The sequence below is a fragment of the Mytilus galloprovincialis genome, chromosome 5, assembly GCF_965363235.1.
Source record: "Mytilus galloprovincialis chromosome 5, xbMytGall1.hap1.1, whole genome shotgun sequence".
NCBI lineage: Eukaryota > Metazoa > Mollusca > Bivalvia > Mytilida > Mytilidae > Mytilus > Mytilus galloprovincialis.
Genome location: NC_134842.1, coordinates 54,981,587 through 55,007,875, shown reverse-complemented (window position 1 = coordinate 55,007,875; position 26,289 = coordinate 54,981,587). Strand labels below are relative to the sequence as shown.

Below are 26,289 nucleotides of genomic sequence, written 5' to 3'. Positions count from 1 at the left end.
TTCATCTTCAAATTCTTTCTGCATCACTGCTTGCAAAACCAAGAGAATCAAGCGGTATCTAAAAAGCCCAATTTTGACTTCATCATGTTCAATTTGATGGCTTTTTAATTATATTTGAAAGCATAAACAAAAACAAACGATAACAATTATCAAATTGTTGTCTACTTTTTTCCATTTCAGACATCAGTTGATATAGCATTATTTTAATTTTATATCGGTTTTAGAGCTTAAGTGTGTTTCAAAGTTATAAAACAACATGATGATTCAATACATATGTTTTTGAACGTTTACGTAAGTATTTTTCAACTATTTTTGCTTCGATCATTACCATAATTACTAAAGATACATTTTATTTTCGAAATACGCATCTGACGCAAAAACATTGGTACTGTAAATGTTATAAGGGGACATTTCATCTGTAATGCAAGAGGTAATAAGAGTAGGGATGAAATAATAGAAACTGTAAAGTACGCAATCAAAAAGGCAATCAATTGGTATAACGACAAACATGTCAGATTTGCAGAATTATTTTAATAATTTGAGGTAAACATGGTAAATTTATGCGGGAAAAACATCTGACCGAAAATGAGGGACTCGGTTCTTTCTATATACATGTGTTAGATTTAAATATATATGATATATAATCATTCTATTGTAAAGAAAACGATTTAAATTTACATATGTTGTTTCGGTATGCAGTTTTACTGAAACCGTTTCACAACGAGAGCTACAGTATACACTGGGACATAGTTTGATAAAATATCATCAACCCCTCTGTCTGCTAGGTTAGTGAAATATTAGCTTTATTCCCGATTGTCCCACTTTTTAATTTTTTAGAGTTCTGATTGTCCCACATGAAAAGTTCTGATCGTCCCACCTTATTTTTTGCAGTAAAATATTCTTAAATAAACAAGGTAGCTATTGTTTGTTTTGCTTATTACACAAAAAGTATTTAAAATCATTCATGTTCAAACTATTATTTTATATAAATTTCATAAAGTATAAAATTGATGTTTTTGGTAAATCATCAGATTAATGCAATTTTGATGTTGATTAAATAATATAACATTTAAGAATTATGAAATATGTCATAACTGTTACATTTATAAACAAATATCAATTTTAATTACATTTTTTGCTAACGTTTTAAAATGAATTTAGAAATAATGCATTCAATTTAAACCTATTTACAATTTATACTGTACTCGTTCTATTTGGGTAGTCAAAATGCGTCAACCGTATATTTCTATGTCATATACAAACACTGACCTGATATCACTTTTCCCCATGAATATTAAAAATAGAAATTGCCTAAATTGTAATTAAGTATTCAGACGACCTATTCAACCTGTTCTTGTTTTCGATGTATACAACGATTTTCACATTTCATATCATTCACTTGTTAACTATAAATTATGGAACGCCAAAACTGTCTTGTTATGACCATTTTCATTATATGATGTGCGTTTACCTGTATATGATGTGCACTTGTCATTATATGATGTGCATTTACCTTAACATGATGTGCACTTGTCATTATATGATGTGCAAACACCTTTATATGACGTGCAAATATGCTTATATTATGTTCAAGTATCTATATATGCTGTCCAAACATATCTATATGATATGCAAACATACTTACATGATGTGCATAAAGACTTATATGATGTGCAAATGTTCTTATATGATGTGCAAACATACTTATATGATGTGCAAACATTCTTATATGATGTGCAAATATCCTTATATGATGTGCACATATACTTATATTATGTGCAAATGTACTTATAGTATGTGCAAATATACTTATATGATGTGCAAAAATCCTTATATGATGTGCAAACATCATTATATGATGTGCAAACATCCTTATATGATGTGCATTTTCCCTTATATTATGTGCAAACATCTTTATATGATGTGGTTGTGTCATTATATTATGTGCTTGTAATCTTATATTATGTGGTTCAGTTAACTTCATTATATGATGTCGAAACTTCATTATATGATGTGCTTTCATCGTCGTTATGGTCAATGAACATGATTACGATTAGAATGATTACTGTCTACGTCATAACTGATTCCGATCTGCTACTGCAGAATTAATATACATCCGGATCAAATCTGTAGCTATCGTGTGGAGAATGGTTGAGATGTAAAAATGAAAATACCTTGACATGTTTTTTCCTCGATTTAAGAAGAAAACAATCACACCAGACATTATTGGAAGATTGTCAAATTGTGAATAGTAAAGTTTAGTTTTAATAAATTGGTCTACATTAATGAACATACGAGGTTTGCAATAATGGGCATACAGTTATATTTATTAGATTAAAGAAATGATTCTTTTATGCCATGCTCTATGCTCATTGTATTAGGCTTATATTTGACAATATCTTTATATCTTGGGTTAGCGGCTTTTTTTAAAGAAGTAAATACATGTATTTCCAGTATGTTCATTGTTTTGTAAAGTTTGCTTTGCTGATCATTTTAGCTGTGGAAGTTTGTCTTTATATATCACTTTTCTTAAGAAAGACACAAAAATGGACAAAAAATTTACATTGATAGGGTAATGAACAATATAATGGACCGGTCATTTGCAATCCCCATAAAGAGGGGATAGGAAGAAATAAAGGGAGCCTTTAATTTTGATTTAAAAAAAAATAAAATGGTGGTATTCAATTGTTTATATTTATAGATTTGGCGCAGTAAAATGTTTTTGCAATTTGTTCGTTGTCCGTAAATACTTTGTTGCCAGTCACAAACTCTTTAGAAATAAGGGCCCAAAACGGCACTTAAAACATGCAATTCTTATGGTTCTTTGATATGTTGAATCTAGCAATATATTTAGATTTCGGATATTGGACAATATAATAGGTAATTGTCCAATTCCAACTTTTGAAAATCTTAGACCACATTTATTATGTGTCACAAACCTATGATGTGTCAGATATTGAATAATGAATTAATTCAAATTCAGACCTGTATAAATCTGGAATGGTTATGTCAATACTTGTCCTAACTGTTTAGGGTTCGACCCTCATCGTACCCCCCCCCCCCCAGTAACTCATCTGTTAAAATCTAAATCCTTATTTTTTAAACAAATAATTTCTTCTAGCAAAGTATGGTTTCATCTGAAACTAGTAATATTGAATGAAGGTGTGATAAATATCAATGAGACCATCACCGGCATATCCAAATTAAATTGAAGTTCTAGGTCCACTATTGACGTGCTATTTTAAACTTATATAATGCAAAAGGAATTTAATGCGTTTTTTTGTTGTTTTTACGAACAAATGTATTGAGAAAGGTGTGTGTAATTGTTCTATGTTTTTTTTTAAAGGGGGGGGGGTAAAGTTTATGTCTTTGGAATGATTTTGTTTTTTTTTCCTATTTCACGGTAATGACTTGGAAAAAAATTAGAGGAATTCCCATCTTTCCTACCCCGTCCCCAATAACAATGATGGAAATTGAAAATGACAATAATTATAATTTACTTATTTTTAAATCTGTTCTTATATTATAAAAAGAAGAAGATGTGGTATGATTGCCAATGAGACAACTCTCCACAAGAGACCAAAATGACAAAGAAATTAACAACTAAAGGTAACCGTAAGGTCTTCAACAATAAGCAAAGCCCATACCGCATAGTCAGTATAAAAGGCCCCATGATGACAATGTAAAATAATTCAAACGAGAAACTGTTTTGTTCAGAAAAGGTTTGTCTATAAATAACTATCAAGATAATAGGCAATAAAACAACAAGACTCATAAGAACCAAAATTGCCCAAAATGGGACGTTATAATTTACCATAGAATATAATCAGACACATTACACTATTATTTTTTTTAATCTATTGTAGTTTTAAAGATAAACGCAAAATATTAAAAGTCCCCGCCGTAGATCTTCACTTAGAAAAATTGAAAACACAACTCTCTATCTGTCAGAGACCACCAGCTGGCATCAGTAAACAAAAAATAAATACAATATGTTATGCTCATTCAGACACAAATGTAATTAAATTACAGATATTGTGTGTCCAAGCTATGCTTAAGCGGGTGTTTTATCGGATTTATATACACCTTAAAAAATGAGAAGGCTGAATTGCATTGGCTGATGTAATATTTACCAGAACAAACAGTATCAAAGGACTGAAGTACTGAACATCGGATGACCGCAAATTCTCGTGGATGGTCACACGCACTTGTCTAAAAAAAAAATCGCATCTCAATACCTGAAAGTGAGGTTAACTTACAGAGATATATTTTTACTGAGACAAGTTCGTGCTTGGATGATAAATAAATGACAGGGAATTCAACCGCACCGTAATAACTATAATATTGTAGTGATACAAATCAGTATACTCTGGTTTGTTGTTACATATTAAATTAATATTTGTATATAAACAGTAACATGTATACATAGTTTTGATCCAAATGCTATAGCATTCTATTCTACTATTCTAATAATAGTGAAGTGCAAGTGCATGGTGAAAACTCTTCTGTAATAATTCGGATTTTCTAATAGTTTGGATTTATCTAGGCATTCATTTTCCCCGCATAAACGTTCTTGAGATATTCTTCCGCATGCATTAACAAAATTGTTCTATACGTGTGCATATATGTAACTTACAAATGTATAAATATATTTCTAACGACCGTCACATTTTCATATTATTAATTTAATATGTTCTAAAAAAAATGTTTTTATGAGTATTACTTCAAGCGACAAAAGAATGTTATTTTGCACTCGATTATGTCTGCGTTTTAATACGATCAGTTACATGTACCAGTCAAAATCGAAAGTCAAATCTTTGTTGCGACAATACATCGGAATGCCCTCACGGTCATTGTGATGTCAACATGAAGTGTGGGCAGGAGAACCTGTACTTCCTTGCTCCAGGACAAACATATTTTTAGACTTTAATGAAAAAACTCTTTTTTAAAAATAATATGTTTGGTTTTTTTTCATATAAAAGCCTCTATAAAACTAATATTGAAAATTTATGTGAACATTATAAACTTTTTCTTTACAAAGATCTCGAAACAGATACTGAGACAGAATTTTACTTGTTACATGCAAACGTTGAATTTCGTATAAACTTATAACTAAATTTAGAATATGTGATCATAGTCTGGAACTTGAATTAGGCAGATATAAAAAAAAGAACCACGAAATCTTGGATTATGTAATGTTTGCCCTATTAAAGATATAGATGATGAATATCACTTCTTCTTTCATTGCGAAATGAATAAAAGCTTAAGAAATAATTACTTCTCTGAAATCGCTTTTCAAATTCTGACTTTACGAGTTGCACTAATAAAAAAAGCTACAATATAATTATACTCAATCCATCAAATTTTCAACAGGTAAAAGGTTTAGGTTTTTTTTTTAAAAACAGTCAATGAAACTGAGGACAGGGGACTCTTGATTTACCATGGTTAAACGTTTTGTGGTTTATTGATATGTTGTAATTTGTATTTTGACTTGTCACTATATTTTATAATTGCAACAATTGAGATATGTATATACATATCTATTATATGTATGAGTGTATGTTAGTTTTTTGGTTTTTTGTTTTGTTTTAGTTTGTCACAAACATGTTGATTTGTTTATATGACAATAAAGATTATTTATTTATTATATACCTATATGGAGTTATTTTCTTTCAGAACGACAGGACATTCTTTTTCAGAATCAACCCGGACGATACCATGTTGTCCCAAGTCAGGAGCCTCTGGCCTTTGTTAGTCTTGTATTATTTTAATTTTAGTTTCTTGTGTACAATTTGGAAATTAGTATGGCGTTCATTATCACTGGACTAGTATATATTTGTTTAGGGGCCAGCTGAAGGACGCCTCCGGGTGCGGGAATTTCTCGCTACATTGAAGACCTGTTGGTGACCCTCTGCTGTTGTTTTTTATTTGGTCGGGTTGTTGTCTCTTTGACACATTCCCCATTTCCATTCTCAATTTTATTCAATGATATATGCTCCAAGGCATAAAATAATGACCTGTGTGAGGTCATTATTTTCCTTGATAAACATGCAATCTATGATTTACTTCAAAACTTTATTCGTCTAATAGTTTTCTTGTTGCCGATTTGGAAATTGTAGTCCCGCATTTTAATTTTAGAAACAAATAACGTGAAGTCATGAAGTTTTGTTAATTTATCGCTACAATAAAGAAACATTATCATATATGTCAGATGAATTTTAATGTAGATTTTCATAAAATAAATCCAGATTTAACATATTCGTGTGTAAGATTTTGAAAATGTTATTGAGTCAAACTGAATAGGTTGATTGATTTTTGGTTGCTTGCTTAAAGTCCAGTTGCAAATATTTCATGTATGTTCAGAACGATACACACTGAATAGGAAATCATACTGTGACCTACATGTATTTATATTCGTCTTCGTGTCAGTTCTTAACTTTTTAGAATTTATGTATAATACCTTTTACTCTGTCAAATGATCAACTAATAAGATAATCTTATATTCTATTGAATAACATTAACGTAACTCACGAAAGGGTCGGATGCGGAGGGTATATAATTATATCCTGATTATCTTTTAATAAAATGTATTGCTATTCAAAAGACAATCTTTCTGAATTTTTCATTCGATTCAAGTAAAATTGTAAAAAAAATAACCACTTTTCCGCGAAAGAAATAACATAACAAATGGAAAAAAAACATACCCCCTCCCCCTTTTCCATAAGCTAAGTGGTACAATTAATTACTAACAATGTGTTTTGTAATTGTCATACACCGTTATCGGATGGTAACAATACATTTGTATCTTACTTCATGCAGTTATAGTAATATTTTTACTGTGTATGGATAATAATTTTTAAAAGGTTTCTATCTAAATTATTTAGTGAGTTTTATTTCACATTCTAAATGAGCCGCAGGGCGTATTAAAACCTGAACGCATTATAAAGGAATATCCCACTTAAGTGTTGTCGGTAAAATAGGATACTAAATTTTACAAATCTTTATAAAATTAATATTTTTTGACGGTATATAAGTCAGAAAATGCATATTTTAAGGTGTTTCTTGTCGTAGAACACACCTCGGGGTGTTCTACGACAGGAAAAACCTTAAAATATGCATTATCTATAACTTATTGTTTTATTTTTTCTCTTATTTTCAATGGAAACAATTATTTTTATTCCCTCCTGAAAAAGATAAAATATCTTTCAAGAAACTTGGATTCAAACATTTAGAAAACAAAAATGCCCCCCTTTCCCCCGGAATCACCTCAAAAACAATGGTCAGTATGCCAGGAGCCTGTAATTCAGTGGTTATCGTCCGTTGATGTGTTACATACCGGTATTTGTTCTTCTTTCAGTTTTGTACATAAATAATGCCGTTAGTTTTCTCGTTTGAATTGTTTAACATTTGTCATTTCGGGTCCTTTTATAGCTGATTATGCTGTATGGGCTTTGCTCAATGTTGAAGGTCGTGCGGTGACCTATAGTTGTTAATTCCTGTGTCATTTTGGTCTTGTGTAGAGTTGTCTCATTGACAATCATACCACATAGTCTTTTATATATCAATTTTCCGCTGGACGTCAAGCATACATTCATAATCATGTATGTAAGTGTGTAATAAATGCATGAAAACATAATAAAAAGATGCAAGCAAATGTCATGCACCGAGTTGAAGGTCATCCCATATCTCCTTTCTTTTATCTTTTTTTTTTTTGGGGGGGGGGGGGGGCTCAGTGGCCGAGTGGTCAAAGTTTCTAGCCTGTCAACACTTACATGTAGGTTGTGCGTTCGAATCCCACACGTGGCAGGTAAGTTCGATTCCAATCTCAATTCAATGGAATTTTTAGTTTTTCCTACCGAAAATCAGTGTTTCTTTCCGGGGATTTCGGCTTTCTCCATCAATACATCAATATAAACTCACTGCCACGAATTAGCATGAACGTATTGAAAGTGGCGTTAAAGAGCAATGAATCAACAAATTAATCAACCAATCATCCATACCGGTATAATTATATATGCAAGAGAGGATAATTTTGTAGCTACCGTTATAAAATATTTTTAAAATTGACTTTGAGTTCATTGGTGTCTTTTGAAATGAATAGAAATAGGAAAATATGATATGAGTGCCAATAAGACAACTCTACATCTAAGTCATAATGTGTAAAAAGTAAACAACTATAGGTTAAATTACGGCCTTCAATACGGAGCTTTTACTCAAACCGAACAGCAAGCTATAAATAAGAGCAACACAATCTGTTTTATAAAATTTCGCTGCTGCCGGTAAATTCTTCAATTAGTTCCTGCATTAATTGATCTTAATCTTCCGCCGAAATGTTTGAAACGTTATTTTTTTTTTATTAAAATGCTACTTTGTCTCACTTTATCTTAAAATGCACTTTCGCTTAAAAGATTAAAGATCTATTTCTAAAACGCAATAAGTTAACTGTATGCTCATTGTTGTAGATCCCGTATATTCATTATTGTAGACCCATCGATTAAAATTCATGTCTGCCTGTCAACCAATTTATAAAAGTTTTGAGTTTTTGGTGAAACATAAACCTACATTCAATTTATAAATGGTCTCATAATTTTTGTACAAATTCCTCTTGTCCCTCTATTTTACATGTCAATCAATTCAACCAACAGATCACTACTGATATAATCATCAGATTAGCTTCTTTTTCAGCACATCTCCCCCAATTTAGTTTGGCATCTTCTGCATGAATGGAAAATCTAGTAATTTTCACTATTTCAACATACTAGCCAGAATCAATTTTAAATGGACTCTGGTATAGGGCCTGTCAAATTATAATAAAGATCCTGAAAGAGGTTAAGAGCAACCCCATAAATTAGGGATATCCCTTTGTAGAGGGACTGTCTCAGACAAGGGACCAATTTACTGTTGTAAACTTTAAAAAAAATGAAAAATTCATTATATTTGGAACAATCTTTCTAAAAGAGGGTCCATTTAAAAAAAAAAATAGTACATGTATAGAAGATATATAAGTCCATGAATATTGCAAAATTCTTGGACATGTTTTTGATAAAAAAAAATACCAGGTAGATGTATAGATTTAGTTCTTTGGGAAAAGTTTCTTCAAATTATATAAATGTTTGCTCATTTCTACCAAAGTGGTTTTTATAAACAAAACAAAAATAATCACTTGAAATGTATCCCTTAAGGGCATAAAAAGGGATATTCATTACATTGAGTGGTTGTTTCCAACTTGTTAATAAGTTTTAACACTCCCCTAAAGCTTGCATCAAGTTGTGATACTGATGAACAGCTTACATGATGCAGAGTTTGTTTTTCATTTTTTGATAAGATGATTTTTTTAAAGATTTTACACACATTAATCAACGGTGTAATAATCACACGCACACACACACACACACACACACACACAAATAATAAAATTAAATAAATGTTCAATTTAACCGAGTATAAAAGCCTAAACAGGATTCTACACGTATCACTACAGATACATAACTAGAACAGTTTAGCCTTTGGGTAAAAAAAAAACATTGCATTATTTGCAGGTTTTAATACTCGTGATAATATTCATTGTTTTATTTTTTTAAATTATTTCATTAACCTACAGAAGTCATAATTTTACTTACCGTACATTTTTTCATTAATACTCCGTGTAAAACGTCATTCTGTTGATTTGCGGGTCACATTGAAGTTGTCTTGTCGATTACATTACATGTATTATTGTTTACATCTAAAAGCGCGGGAAACTTTATCACAACAATTACACGAATATTACCGGAAAGTGACGAATGTTAATGTAAGTAAACAAAGATGGCGTAATTACAATGTAAAAGTTTTGGGAAATGTGAAGGTCAGGATTATTACAGTGCAATCACTTAAAAGGTAGGTCAGTAGGGGTTTTTCTTTTGACGATTTATGAATGGAATGTGATTAACTATATCTCGAGTGAACGCGATTGATATTTTAGATTTTTTTTTACCGATAACCGCTACGAATTTCAGCTGACGGCAACTACAATGGTATACATGTATGACACAAGTCATATACCGACAGCAAGCATAACTAATATGTCATCTCATGATAATTATAACCTATTTTGAAAAAGGGATTTTTTCAGATGCGGATTAAATGACATACATCAGTTTATCATAATAACTTACCCCAACTCCTTTTGTCATCCAAGGCAAATACATTGTGTTAGATTGGTGATCCATGTTATGTTCAGTGCAGTAATAGTGTGGCTGCTCTTTCAAATCCTTGTAGGACTTGGTACTGTTAAAGTATTCGCCCGTGCTACATTTAAAATGTAGTTGAAAACTTATTTTCAATTTATATCTCTCTTTGACGGCATTAATTTGTTTAATCAAATTCATGCAGGTCATGGTACATATGTTTTTTATTTCTTTCGATTGATTGGAATTCAATAAAAGTTGAAGAGCTATTGTATCAGTAGACATTGTTACCAAAAGTTTATACAACCCAGAGCTATCAATGTCAAAGATGCTAATTCCCCGGTATAAGGCCAATGATTCTTTTCCATGCCTCATCACTTTACTAGGTGTAAAATGTTTGATAAACCACACTGATATATGATTAAAGAAAGCAGGTGGAAGGAATTCAAATTTAAGACACATCCAGGAACTTCTTGTAGATTTTTTAACTTGAAAAATCTTGCACACTGTATCAAACTTACATGACGGCACCATGCTTGGCATTATATAGCAGTGTTTGTTCTCAATTTTAACCAATATATCGAATTTTTCCATTACTTTCAGCAAATCGTTTTTGTGTTTCAAAAACTGACCTCCACATTTTGATTTGAAGAGTTCTATTATTAAGAAATCACTTATTTCACCAGTACCAAGAAACGTTGACCAATCATCACAGTGCTGCAGGTGTTCAACAACAAATGTATGTGACACCAAGCACCGAAAAGCATCTACCAGCCATTGTGGATTTATAATGATTAAATCCTGTATATCATCAAAGAAAATAATGTTTCCTAGCTCATGCTGAAATCGTAAAAACAATAACACATCACCACTGTCTAGTATATTAATATTGGGGTGTTTAGCCAAAGTGATGATCTCAGAAAAGTTCATCACTTTCCTTTCATTTGCGATATTAATTTCAATCAAATGTTCCAAGAGAACCCATTTCAACGGCACTTGTGCACCCCAATTATTCATGTTCTTCGCCGTTTGATAAATCTGTTGTTGTAAGGTTTTGAACGCCTCATCAGAATCTTCTATATTCGATATGTAAAATGTTCTACGTAGGTGATTGCGTTTTCCTTTTTTGGCAAACACATTGTCCAGTTGTTCTTCAAGTTGCTTTTTCCTCTTTTCGATACTTTCCTAAAACACATGAAAATGTTATGATAGCTTGACAATATATGAGCAAAATAAGTTTAGCTGTCATGATACTTGGTATGGGTTTTGAAAAAAAAGTATTTGATTATCTACCAGCTGGTACATCGCATACATATACTATCGCCGATACATATAGTTTGAAAACTGATTTTCAAAGTAATTTCTTTAGAGTAATGATACCAAGTTGCTGGCAAATGTTCCAATTTATTCACCGTTATAGTTTTCTTCTGAATTCATGTGGGTGAACAAAAAATGATGGAAGATACCAAGATGGCATTCAAGTTAGAAAAATTCACCAACCTCTACATACCAACCTAATCACTGAGCAACACAAACCATACCAAATCGCAATGTGGATATAGAGTGTATGTGTATATATAAATATTTCAGATACATGCTGTCAGATTCAAATGTATCATTATGTTCATGCTAAATTGTTTGTATTTTTTTTAACTTGAATTCAATGAATAAAATATTTTTACACTAATATATATCAAATTGATGATTTTAGATGCTCAGGAAGGTTTTCTTGCACTTCTCCGCGAGTGACATTCATCATTTTCTCATTGTAAGAACAGAAGAAAATGTTAAATGAGGTCACTATCGAGGTAAATTGGACGAGACTGAATTTTAACATATCCGTAGTCATCTGTAAGACAGTTATTTTATTACTGTCAACCAAGTCGTGATGTAAATAACGACATGATAACAAAAATTAAAATTAAACTACCAAAGTGAACACCCAAGCAATTGTGTGGTATACATGATTCAAAAGAACAAACCATTGTTTATTATATCCTTCAATCAATGGAAATAAAATGTGGTAGCTTGAATGCATTGCATGCCACTTATATATTGTCTTGAATTTATCAAAAACATTACTGCATGTATGTACAATGTACAATCGCTAAAAACAGCAACACTTACATCTAACTCTCTTAAATTGTAGGTAGTTTTTTTTAACATGTTCAACGGAAATAATTTCTTATATAAATAACAAGAGTAGAACATATAAAACTGTCTGTAACGCCTCGGAAGCAAACCGACAGGTAATAGGAGCCTGAATCCTTATTTTGTTTGAATAATCCTTTAGTATATTCTGACTCTTATTAAATAAATGTCACCGTTTATACGGTGAGCAAGTAAGTATTATGTGTAGAGGCAATTTTTGTAATTGTTGAATAAAATATAATGTCAGTACTAGATGGTTCACATCATCGAAACCGGTCTTGAAAAATATTGTCAAACTTAGCCTGGTTGTTTTAAAAAGGAAGTTTTCCATAAAATGTCAATGTCTTGATCTTCTTATCATCAATCCTGTAGAGTTGGTGGCGTTTTATGTCCAATTGAAACCTGATTCAAATTATTTGTAGAGTACCTTGCACAATGTTGCATTTCGTACCCAGCAAAGTTCATTTAAAATTTACCTGGTGGTTTCAGAGAACGACTAAGTTTAAATGTACACATCTCGAAAATGAAAATTGTAGCAAGAGTCTAAATTGAATTCTATTTCTTAAGATATGGTAGACAAAAAAGGTCTACCTGTAGGTTTCATTTAATTAGCACATTAAATCATTATTTATTTAACATATAAACATGCACTTTAATCATATTTTGAACTATGGCGTCATAAATGAGTAGAACACTAATTACTTTGAAAAACTCAGAAAACCCTTATACACGAAAGTCAATTTTAATGGCCATGGGTGATTGAACTTCTTTTGGTATTTTAGTCTTTTGGAAAGGGGTTCAAAATTGAGGTGATCAAGTTCGAACCATGTTCATAATCTCATGCAAATATATTGTATATTCGGTTCTTATACAAGTGTAAATAACCAATAAGATATGACAAATAAATGCTAAAATAAAATTATGTTATATTGAATCATATGCATTACCTTCTTGCACTTGTCTTTTTTGGTAAACACAATAATGACAGGTGGATCAATTGGATAGTTAATTCTTTCGTTTACCATACAGTCGACTGTTCTATGGCAGTGGATACTATCAAACCAAAAGTCAACATATGCTGAAACATAAATCTTATTTTAAGAAAGAGAAGAAGAAGTATTTCAAGTTAACTATTTTTTTCAATTAAACAACATTTAACGAACAAGATAAGGTACACTTGAAACTCAAAGTGGAATAGGTTTTTTTACAGGAATTTCAATTACTAATGAAAAACATATTTAAAGAAAACATTTCAATGTAAATTAAAATATTAAATTTCTGTAGTCGATAATAAAAGTAAAAATAAAAAGACTGAGCTTCATATAAACTCGTTAAAGATCGAATGAGAATGTAGAAATTATCCCAGTGACAATGTTTAACTGATATATATGGGATATAGATAAAAGAAGATGTGGTATGTGTCCAATGAGACAACTCTCAATCCAAGTCACAATTTGTAAAAGTAAACCATTATAGGTTAAAGTACGGTCGTAAACACGAAGCCTCGGCTCATACCGAGCTACAAGCTATAACCCCCCCCCCCCCAAAAAAAAAAAAAACAAACAAACAAAAAACAACAAAAGGACTAGTGTAAAACAATTCAAACGGGAATACCAACGATCTTATCTATATAAAAAACGAGACGCGAGAAAGACTTATGAACAACATCAACATATGACAACCACTGAACATCAGGTTAACGACTTAGAACATGTGCAAACAAATGCAGCGGGATTAAACGTTTTAATAGGTATCAACCTTCACCCTAGCCTGGAACAATATTGTAACATCACAACATAGAAAAACACACTATAAAATATCAATCGAAATTGCTTAACTCAATCAAAAGACATATTAACATACACACATAAATAAACACTGAACAAATACATTTGATCAATGATACAACGTAAATACAAAATCAATGAAATAAGGGGTGAAAAGTTAAACAATTTCAGAAAAACAATAATAACCTTGAACAAAATGCAAAGAAATCGAATAAGGTACACAGGTATATGAAAATTAGTTTGTACAGTAATGGAAAACTGAAATATTTTGTACAAAATAAATTATTTGTTGTTAATAATATAAGAACCCCAGTGAAAATTTATAGTCATACCAAACAATTATCAAATTTGGTATATATTAAAAATAAAGAATATATATCTTTAAATAATCATAACAAAAGAAGATGTGGTAAGATTGTCAATGAGATAACTCTCCACAAGACCAAATGACACAGGAATAAACAACTATAGGTCACCGTACGGCCTTCAACAATGAGCAAAGCCCATACCGCATAGTCAGCTATAAAAGGCCAGAAATGACAATGAAAAACAATTCAAACGAGAAAACTAACGGTTTAATTTATGTACAAAAAATGAACGAATAACAAACATGTAACACATAAACAAACCACCGAATTGCAGGCTTCTGACTTGGGACAGGCACATACTTACAGAATGTGGCAGGGTTAAACATGTTAGCGGGATCCAAACCCTCCCCTAACCTGGGACAGTGGTGTAACAGTACAAAATAAGAACGAACTATAAAAATCAGTTGAAAAAGGCTTAACTCATCAGATGGATAAAAATACAAATTCTACAAATACAAGTGGACGTGGCCGGGTACTTATACATCCCAACATTAGAAAGACACTTACTACCGATCTGTGAGTACTCGCAGTTACTGACAGCTAGTTCAAAGCCACTAACAACTAACAACTAATAAAAACAAGAATGTGTCCAAAGTACACGGATGCCCCACTCGCACTATCATTTTCCAAGTTCACTTGACCGTGAAATTGGGTAAAAAATCTAATTTGGCATTAACATTAGAAAGAACATATCATAGAGAACATGTGTACTAAGTTTCAAGTTGATTGGACTTCAACTTCATCAAAAACCACCTTGACCAAAAACTTTAACCTGAAACTCCAACTTTCATTTGCTATGTTCAGTGGACCGTGAAATTGGGGTCAAAAGTCTAATTTGGCTTTAAAATTAGAAAGAACATATCATAAGCAAAAAATTACTAAGTTTCAAGTTGATTGGACTTCAGCTATATCAAAAACTATCTTGACCAAAAACTTTAACCTAAAGCGGGACGAACGGACAGACAGACGGACGGACAGACGGACGTACAGACCAGAAAACATAATGCCCCTCTACTATCGTAGGTGGGGCGTAAAAATCATGCATCTAAGACTAAAATATCAATCAGTACACATTCAATATCCACTGGATTTAGTATAAAGACGTCAAAAACAGTCAGAGAAAAACATGACCTTGTGCAATGCCAAGATAAATGTATCGACCGATTGTAGATCCATGAATGTGTATATGTATACAACAATAATATTTAGTTCGTATTAAATTAACTAATAACAAAATCAATATAAATACAAATCAAAACAATATTCAATGATCTAATTAGAGTGTTGAATTGGTCAGTAAAAACAATATTCAATGATCTAATTACAGTGTTGAATTGGTAACCTTTTAGAATAAGTTTATTGAAAGGATCGATAAGTTTACCAGGATCGTTTCTAAATTTCCGGGCACGGTTAACAACATTTCCGCGTAAACATGAGGATGTGCTATCCCGTTTGAAATAAGTTTTCTACAGGTACAACCAGACTTCACAACCAAATCTGTATATCTGTGGAAGAATTTAGTAATGGTTTTAAGTAATTTGTGGTAACGAAATCCCTGGCTTAATAATTTACCAGTAATACATAGATTGCGTTCGTTAAAATCAAAAACATTACAACAGACACTGGCAAAGCGAACGAGTTCTGAAATATAAACACCGTACGATGGTGCCAAAAGAACATCACCATCCAAAAAGGGAAAAATAACAATAGGGAACGAAAAATCGTTCCTTTTTTCGTACATTTAAGTTTCTTTTGGTAAATTTCGGCAGTATATTGAGAAAATTCTTGAATATTTAACGAAACAGTATTATCAAGATAACGGTAAGTGTTGTTGAATTTATCGACGGATCTTTACTGAGCTTGGTCATAAACTGTGATTCATAACAGTACAAAAACAAGTCTGCTATTAAAGGGGCGCAATTAGTACCAATATTAATTAATTCAAAAGATTTTTTACACTCCAAACATAGTTAATTCCACTATTTTCATATATTTCATTACAATAGTTTATGATAAGCTCTTTGATAGTAGTTAAGGAACTTGTTAAAAGCACTGAAAGATTAGTTGTAGAACTCTTACTAGAGGCCGAGATGAAACGATATTTTACTGTTTTTTTGTGTAGTTTAGGTAACCAATCCATAGTAGGGACCTTCAAATGTTCAGAAGAAGCCTTAATTATATAAGCTGTGACGAAGTTATGATATGTTTGTTTACTTTATGACTCTCTGTGGAGCGTATGGACTTGAATGTAGATAAATTTAAAATTTCATTCTTAAGAACGTCCGTGTAGTATTTACCAATACCACATTGTTGGTTGCTTTGTCGGCCGGTACAAACACAAACAGCTTTGAAAGTTCTTGAAGTTTATTTATTCTGATAATATGCGTATTATGTACATTATTAGTTACTTCTAAATTATGTTCAAATGTGATATTCTATAACATTCATACATTTATTTAAATAAGAATCAAGAGATTTTTCATCAGATTTTTTCCGTTTGCACAATTTTTTACAAAACTAGGAAAGAGTATCTTTGGTGACTTGACGACACTGTTTCCAATCTAATTTAGATGGAGAGAAAAAATTTGTTCCTTTTATTTAAAAGTTTTTAACCCCTCTGTCCTGGACGATATAGAGGTCCCCCGTAATAACATCGCCATAGGGAACATATCTAAACTTCGACGATTCACAGTTTCAAGTTAAAGGAGTATCATTTTCTACATTGACGTCTGATGTTACCGACGTATAGTTAATAAAATGATTTGCTGAGCGCAGCCTGATACGACCACAGAGGTCGAACCCATAACAGTTTGGCAAATTTGGACACAATATCCAAGCGTGATACTGTCTAAATTTGGATTGTGAACAAATTTATGACATAATATAGGTTTCTGCCACAAAATAAATGTGGTCAAAGATCTTAAAAATCTATTGCCCAACACTGTGCAATTGAAGATTTCTTCTTGAAACTTTTCAAAAATTCGAAATTTAAAATTATGAAAAAAAAAGAATCCCATAAAAAAAAATTGGAAAAACAAATTTTTTTAAACCGCCCTTGGAGCAATAACCTCAAAAAGTCAATCCCAGTCTTTCCTTTGTAGAATGGAACATTGTAGTACAATTTCAGAGATATTCATACACTTCAACACAAGTTATTGTCTTGCAACTAGAAAATGCCTCTTTTTGAGCCCTAATTACATCATGTTTGGGGCAATTACCCCCAAACTCAATCCCAGCCTTCCCTTTGAGATATTGAACCTTGTGGTACAATGTCAGAGAGATCCATACACTTACATACAAGTTATTGTCTGAAAACTAGAAAAATGCTTGTTTTTAGCCCTTAAAGACAAATCCCTCTATTGTTTATGCGCATATACAAGCGCAACAGTACTATGCCGTCAGCGGGTAATGACGTCGCGGTTTCCGCGAACTGGAAACGTTTATTAGAGTTATTCCTTATACACAATTTATCATCCTGAAACTAGAAAAATGCTTGTTTTGGGCCCCATTTTGGCCCCTAATTCCTAAACGGTTGGGACCATCATCCCCAAAATCAATCCCAATCTTCCTTTTGTGTTATTGAACCTTCTTTAAATTTCATAGAAATCCATTCACTCAAACTAAAGTTATTGTCCTGGAAACCAATGTGTCTTCGGACGACGACGAAGACACAGACGCAGACGACGACAACATCATACCATTATACGATCCCAAAATATTTTTTTCGGTCGTATAAAAATTAAACTGATGCTGGGTTTTTTTGTATGTGTATGAAATAATAGGTGGTTCTGTGTTATCAAAATAGGGAGGTATAAAGTTTTGAACGGTGGATTTAGAGTCATTAAATATACTACATAAGTTGATAAAATCAATACCTCTGCTAATATATTTAATTTTCAAAAAATGACGTTGCTGATCTTCAGGTTTGTCGGTACGCGGGAACAGCCTTTGGTGGCATAAAGCTGTAATTACACGCGAATATTCATACAGTGAGCTGAAGAAACAGATGGTGTCACCCTCCTTGAAAATATCCTGTATTGCTAATTACCTAATTGGTATTTGAACCAGTTTACATAATAACTGATATCTACCATTGTTTTTAAATATAGATATGAGATTACCAAGTGTATAATTTATATGATGTTTAATTCGTTGATTTCGATTGATATCTTTGCCATGAGACCTATTATTTCGTTGTCTTTTATCCATAATATTCCATGTATTCATGATACCAATAGAAGAAGTTGTAGATATGTTCTCTTGTCCATGTATATTGTGATTTAGACCAAGGGGATCTGTTTGCAGTCGTTTAATCCAAGACAGTTCGATAATTTTACGGGAATCTTCAAGTTGTTAATGCGATTGCCCTTGTTGTTTCTGGATCGTTTCGAGCGGTTGAAATATAATAAATTTAATATTGTGGATGTGTTTACCTAAATGTTGATAAATTATACTTTTCAATTTTTTAGGTTTTCGGAAGCGGTATAGATGTTCCTGTGTTCGTATAAAAAAACTCCCGTCCTGTTTTTCCTACATGTTGTATACCATTTAAAAAAAGAAAAATCAACAGGTCAAGTTAACATTAAACAAACAAAAAACCAACAGGCCAAATTAACACGAAATACGATATGAGAGTACTTACAGTTACTGAAAGCTAGTTAAAAGCCAAAAACAACTAATAATAAAAAATCAGGCATTGGAGACATTAGAATCATCTAAAACACATCGCCGGGATTAAGTATTTTAACGTCATGAACAGTCAGAGAAGACAATCATGACTTATGCAATGCAAAAAAAAAACAAAACAAAAACGTATCGAAATTCAGTATGATACTTAGGAGTTAACTTCTATATACAAAATAAACGTGAGTATGCATTTATACATCCCGTTTGAAAATAATACAAATTTAGTTAAGTTTTAATTTGCTGATGACAAAATCGATATTTTTGCCAATGTTAACTATATTTAAAGATTAAATTACAACATTGGTAAGATAACCTGTTCTAATAAGTTTGTTTAAAGGTTCGATGAGTTTACACGGATCACATAGTGATTACCGTAAAATTCAGATGTGAAATACAGGAATAAATCTGCTCTTAAAGGGGCACAGTTTGTACCCATAGAAATACATACTACCTGTCGATACTCTTTATTGTCGACACGTACATATATGTTGTCCAGGAGAACATTTAAAAACTTCAATCGTATCTTCACATTTCCAGTAAGTGTATCTAGCATATTTTCCTTTTTCGATACAGAAATGGCTTTAAACGAGTTACAGCAAATACATTCGCAATGAGATTTTAAAAGACCATTTTATTAAATATGAAAACTTTTTCTTGATAATATTATGAGAAATTGTAGTGTATAGAGTAAAAAAAGCATAACTGTAATTATGTCATAAATTTAAAGGACCATTAAAGCATGTATTTTATCTTTAACCTCTAAAGAATTTTTTAAACTCCAAAAATAATTTAAACCATTATTTTCATCAGCTTGATTACAAAAGTTAACAACAAGTTATTTGATAGTAGTCAGGGAGGTAGTTAGAAGCACTGATAGATTAGTAGTAGAACACTCACTAGATGCGGAGATGAAACGGAATTTAAATGTTTTTTGTGCAATTTAGGTAACCAGTACATAAAAGGAACTTTTAAATGTTCGAAAGAGGATTTAAGCTGGGTAGTGGAGTGATATGCTTGTTTACAATTTGAATATCTGTGGCGCACACGGACCTGAATGTAGAAGAATTGATGATTTCCTTTAGGAGAACTTCCGTGTAGTATATACTTCAAACTACCACTACATTATTGGCTGCTTTGGCTTCCGGTACGAACACAAACCGTTTTGCGAGTACTTTGAGCTTTATTTAGTCTAAAAATAGGTACATATCAAGGACCCTATTATTAATCTCAGAATTTTTTCAAAATGAGATATACGAATATCAACCGTAATCATAAATGTATTAAAATCACTGTCTAGAGATTTTTTATCAGATTTTTCACGTTTACGCCAATTTTTACAGTAGGCAGACAGAGCGTATTTATATATGCATATTCTACAAAAACCACTCCCAAATTTTCGGACATTTCGTACATGTTGTAAAATATTGTATTTTTATTTCTTTCAGTTTACCAATTATTACACACTCTGTAAAAACTCCTGTATCCCTTCTGGTGGAATTATAATCTACAATCTTCACGCACAAGTTTTTTTTTATAATTTGCCGAGATTCCGATTCAGTCACATGGTTGAAATAGCTGAGTTAGGCTCATTTTGATATGAGCGTTACTGATGAGTCTTATGTAGACGAAACGCGAGATACTAAATTACAATCCTGGTACCTTTGATAACTATTTACACCACTGGGTCGATGCCACTGCTGGTGGACGTTTCGTCCCCGAGGGTATCACCAGCCCAGTAGTCAACACTTCGGTGTTGACATGAATATCAATAATGTGGTCATTTTTTATAAATTTCCTGCTTCCAAAACTTTGAATTTTTTGAAAAACTAAGGATTTTCTTATCCCAGGCATAGATTACCTTAGCCATATTTGGCACAACTTTTTGGAATTTTGAGTCCTCAATGCTCTTCAACTTTGTACTTGTTCGGCTTTATAAATATTTTGATATGAGCGTCACTGATGAGTCTTATGCAGACGAAACTCGCGTCTGTCGTACTAAATTATAATCGTGGTATCTTTGATAAATATCAGCATAGTAAATTGACGACAACTTGTCTACACATACCCTGAACAGGAAATACAACGGATCATCGTTCGGAGCTGTTACCTTGACACTACGAAACACAGCTTGTGTGTCCTAGGCAGTAAACCAACAACGTTTAACGAACATTGTCTACAGTTAGTTGATTTACATCATGGATTCCAGTCGTGCGGAACAGCAAGACCAGATTAAACCAACAGAGACAGACGTGTCTAAAGAACAAATAGAGAATCCGTCTCATACCACACATTAAGATAAAAAATTCCGAGACTAGGCGAGTACGAGACCTCATGGTAAAAGGTAAATGAGCTTTCACAGAAAACGTGACAAGTTCTGTCAGGTACTAGAGGCCCTTTGGTCAGGTATAGAATCCCAGTTATTGGAAATTACCAAGTCTTCTAACGAACTCCAGCAACTCTAAACAGTCCAGGACAAACTTGCAAAAGCCTGTACGAATTATCGTAGGCTCACAGACGAATACCTTGACTTTCTGAAAAGGACCAGAACGTTGAACAGCCAAAAAGACATAGACACATATAATCTCACATTGGATATTCGTCTGTCCAAAATGGAACTGGCCATGGAAACTTTACACGAGCATGGCCTTCCCCTAAAAGAGGGACGGAAGATACCAAAGGGATAGTCAAACTCATAAATCTAAAACAAACTGACAACGCCATGGCTAAAAATGAAAAAGACAAACAGAAAAACAATAGTACACATGACACAACATAGAAAACTAAAGAATAAACAACACGAACCCCTCCAAAAACTAGGGGTGATCTCAGGTGCTCCGGAAGGGTAAGCAGATCCTGCTCCACATGTGGCACCCGTCGTGTTGCTTATGTGATTACAAATCCGGTAAATAGTCTAATTCGGTAGGTCACATTCATGAAAGGGAAGGGGATTGTAGTTACGACGTAAGGAAAATATCCGATATCATTTGTGAAATGGTTATTCCATAACGGTCAACCAACTCGTGATGGCGTCCGTAAAATTTACGAAGGGATGATTTCAACTTCACCATTTGGAACTCTTGGTTTAATAGCTTCCTTGTAAGCAGCAACCCTCTATCAAGAAAATCATGATAGGAAATGCAAGCACGGGAATATCGTATCAATTGGGAGATATATACCCCGTATGCAGGTGCTGCTGGAATGTTGCTACTTAGAATTGGAAAGTTCACAATTGGAAAGCTGAAATCATCTCTTTTGTCGTAAAGTTTTGTTTTCAACCGACCCTCATTGTCAATTTCTAGATGTAAGTCAAGATATGAAGCCGACTTAACTGTATCTATAGTATCCTTTATCTCTAGTTCGATGGGATAGATGCGTTCCACATAGTCACCAAATTTTGAATTGTTAAGTGAAAGAACATCATCTATATAGCGGAAAGTAGAGTTAAAGGATATTGCTAACTTCTTATCTTTCTTCCTAAGAAGTTCCTGCATGAAGTCAGCCTCATAATAATAAAGAAACAAGTCGGCAAGTAGAGGGGCACAGTTTGTTCCCATTGGAATGCCGACAGTCTGTTGAAAAACACGTCCTCCGAACGTAACAAATATGTTGTCAATCAAGAAATCAAGCATCTTGATAATATCAGTTTCAGAGAATTTTTTGTTTGAATCAGAGTGATTCTTTACAAAGTAGGATTTATCCCTCTCTAAGACAAGATACTTGTATCTACGTTGGCCATTTTTTTATGAAGCAAAGTAATACCAACTCTTTTAATTTGTCTTTTAGTTTGGAATGTGGAATACTTGTGTAAAGAGTGGAGAAGTCAAATGTTTGAATACTGTTACAAGATGAAAGAGAGTTAGATTGTATATACTCTAAAAGATCTTTGGAATTTTTAAGTATCCACATCTGATTCACGCCACCTCTAGAATAGGCAGTTTCACAATAACTTTGAAGCCCGTCTTTGATTGCTGATAAAATAGATGTTAATAATTTAGAAAGAGGTTTCGTGCTAAGAAAGGCTAAATTCACGAAAACAAAAACATTCAAGAGAAAGAAAACCTCACACAGCGGAAGCTCGAACGTCTCTGACATTTCAAGTCAAGCACGCAGGAAGCGTGCCAAAGCAGAGGCTGCCAAGTCTAAAATAGTTTTTGTTGAACAACATTCACTGATCCTGCAACAGGAGGCAATGTTAGAGGAAAAGTTCTATCCAGACACACTAAAATGGAACAGGAAGCCACACGTAAAAAGACTGAAATGAAGCATGATGCAGAGCAAGAGGCCATACACAGGAAAGCACAAATTAAACAAGAGGCCGCATGTGTAAGCCGGGCAAAGGCCTATCTGAAAGCAAAATTTAACCGTTTCGAAGCATGAAGAGAAGCTGCAGCCGCCGAAGCCGAGACTCATATCCTAGAATATGACGACTGCCAAGCGTTAGACGATCTTCCTGAAGAAACGGAAGACCCGCTCCAACTTGTGCAAGATTTCGTAAACAAACATCATGTGCCAACTGCTGTACAGGAAGTGATGACAGTACCTAAAAAAATAAAACAAACACCTGTTAAGATTGAGCTAAGTCATGAAACACCAGTGTTCGTGCCATCCGTGGAACTGAACTTGCCATCACAAAAACCTGCGGTCTTGCATACACATGCTAAGTCATCGGAAGTTAATGTATTTTCAGATCTGTAAACCATAACTGGCATAGGAAATCAGGGCGTTTCAGAAGAGATCCCTGTTGCATACCAAAAACTATGCGCTTCAGAGGAGATCCATGCTGAACACCAAAAACAGGGTGTTGCAGAAGAGATCCCTGTTGCACACCAGCAACAAATCAATCCTACGTCGAAGATAACCAGATTTCTCCTACGCAAGGACCTAATGTACTCCCGACTTACAAGCTTTAATGACCGCGCAAAAACCTTCCATGCATGGAAAGCCAGCTTTAAAAACGTCATAGACGAATTACAAGGGCATCAAATGCCTACAATCCAACAAGAGGCATACAGTGGTTATGGCAGAGACTGAATGAGCGATATGTTGGTCCTGAAATGTTGGAGGCCTCTCTCACAAGTAAACTCGCCAACTTTCCTACATTGACAAACAAAGATAGTGCACGTCTTTATGACTTGTCTGATATTCTATCAGAACTAAAATATCATAAGAAAATTCCAAGCTGGGATCTTTGTTAGCTAATTTCGACTCACCGTCCGGAATAAAAAAATCACCTTATGGACTTCAGAATTACAAGGGCGTCTAGATATAAGTCGAATAACAACGTTGCCTTTCCGCCTTTTACAGAGTTATCTGCATTCATGAGCGAAATTAGCAAGCTAAGAGATGATATTATAGAACGGCGTTGGAGATGGATTGGCCATGTACTAAGAATGGATACCAACAGTAATGCTCAGTTGCACTGACATAGAAACCAGAGGGAAAAAGAAAAGTTGGAAGTCCCAAAACCATTTGGAGACGGACTGTAGAAACTGAAAGAACATCATTTGGATGAAACAGCTGGGCTACAGCAAGAACAGCAGCTAAAGACCGTGTAAATGAAAAAAATGTATCAGGGCCTTAAATGCCGACCGGCATTAACAGGATAGGTGAGTTGAGGTGACGCCATCATTGATGACCAAAGTAACCGGTCACAAGCATCGCCCGAATTCTTCACTCTTTTCGACGTAAAAGATAAACCGGAGACTATACCTTATCAACATTCTCCGGCAGAGTAGTCACTTCCGGGGAAAGAGGAAAAGGTTTCGTCATGGAATCAATAAATGGTAATGACAAATTCGACCTGCCTGTACTGATAGAATGTGATCATATTCCCATAAATTGGGACGAAATTCCTACTTCCGATGTCACAATGCATCACCCTCATTTAAAAGAACTCAGAGGTAGCATTCCAAAAATAGAGGAAAATTATCAAATTCTTCTCTTAATTGGCAATGACCTTATAGGTTGCATTTCTGTAAACATTGACAATGCAATAGGACCTCCTTTAACGGCTAAAACTGTACCACTTTAACTATGAAATTCTGAAAAAAAACTTATCCTAGAATTGAAAGTCCATATGCACCACAATTGTTTTCAAAGGTCGGAAAATAGGGCTGTGAGACATATTTTCAATATGCCCTGAACTTCTCAGAGTTTAAACTAACACTAATTTTCTTAACTACCCCTACCTCGAATGAAAGGTAACCACAGATTTCAATGTAAACAATATGCACATGTTTATATTTTGTTTTATGTTTGAGTGTCTCAGAGAGCATATCTGGGAACCAGTATGTAAACAAAATTAATTTTTTATGAATATTCAAGATCTCCCCAAAAGAGGCATGTTTTGAGAAACAGCTGTATTTACAAAGTGCAACCTATACAGACATTTATTCAAATAGAAAACTCTCTAAAATCAGTTTTTCTCACATTAATACTCATTTATAAGCATTATAGTCTTAAGGAAATCATTGCGTATACTCTAAGTTTTTCTTAACTATACATTTCAAACCCCCTCCCCTGTTTCAATTTTTGAAAGAATTTGAAAACAAAACGTTAATTATTGCCAGCTTATCCTATTTGCATATTTTCTGATAAAAAATGCCTAGACCCTATTTAAAACTGTTTTGATAACATATTGAAAGCATAGCAGAATACAATAAATGCAATGTTTAGCAGTCAATCATTACAACATTCAAGATTATATAAAGTATCCAATCTAGCCTCTGTCTCAAGGACACATCTTACTGTATGCCTATTTGTCAATTAAAGAACACTTTTTCTGCCTCAAATGGTCAATTTAGAATTCTGTCACAACAGTATCATCTGTAACCATATATCTGACACAATTTAGCTAATATATATACTTGAAGTGTTCAAACAAAGCCATATTTGCAATAGTTGTATTTATGCAGATACCAGTCAGAGATATAAATTCACTTAAAATGTTGTAGATATGACTGCTAACATCTGATTTTTGCATAACTTCCAAGCATAGTTATTGTTTTCTATATCAAGAACTTTGAAATCATAAAATCATAGCATTTACATTCAAGTTAAATTATTTGTTTTATGACCCAGGGGTTAGGCAATTTTCTATGTTTTTTGCCCCTGGAGCCTCAAATTTCCAAA

At 33.2% G+C, this 26,289-nt stretch overlaps 1 protein-coding gene across 1 annotated transcript in view; it reads right to left on the bottom strand.

Annotated features, from left to right (window-relative positions):
• LOC143076053 (uncharacterized) overlaps positions 1-26,289 on the bottom strand; it is a 188,089-nt gene that overhangs the window by 34,937 nt on the left and 126,863 nt on the right. The window contains exons 13-14 of the mRNA XM_076251681.1: positions 13,265-13,395; positions 10,155-11,351 (exon numbers count right to left, since the gene is read on the bottom strand). Of these exons, the coding sequence (XP_076107796.1) occupies positions 10,155-11,351; positions 13,265-13,395 (1,328 nt within the window). The remainder of the gene's footprint in view (positions 1-10,154; positions 11,352-13,264; positions 13,396-26,289) is intronic.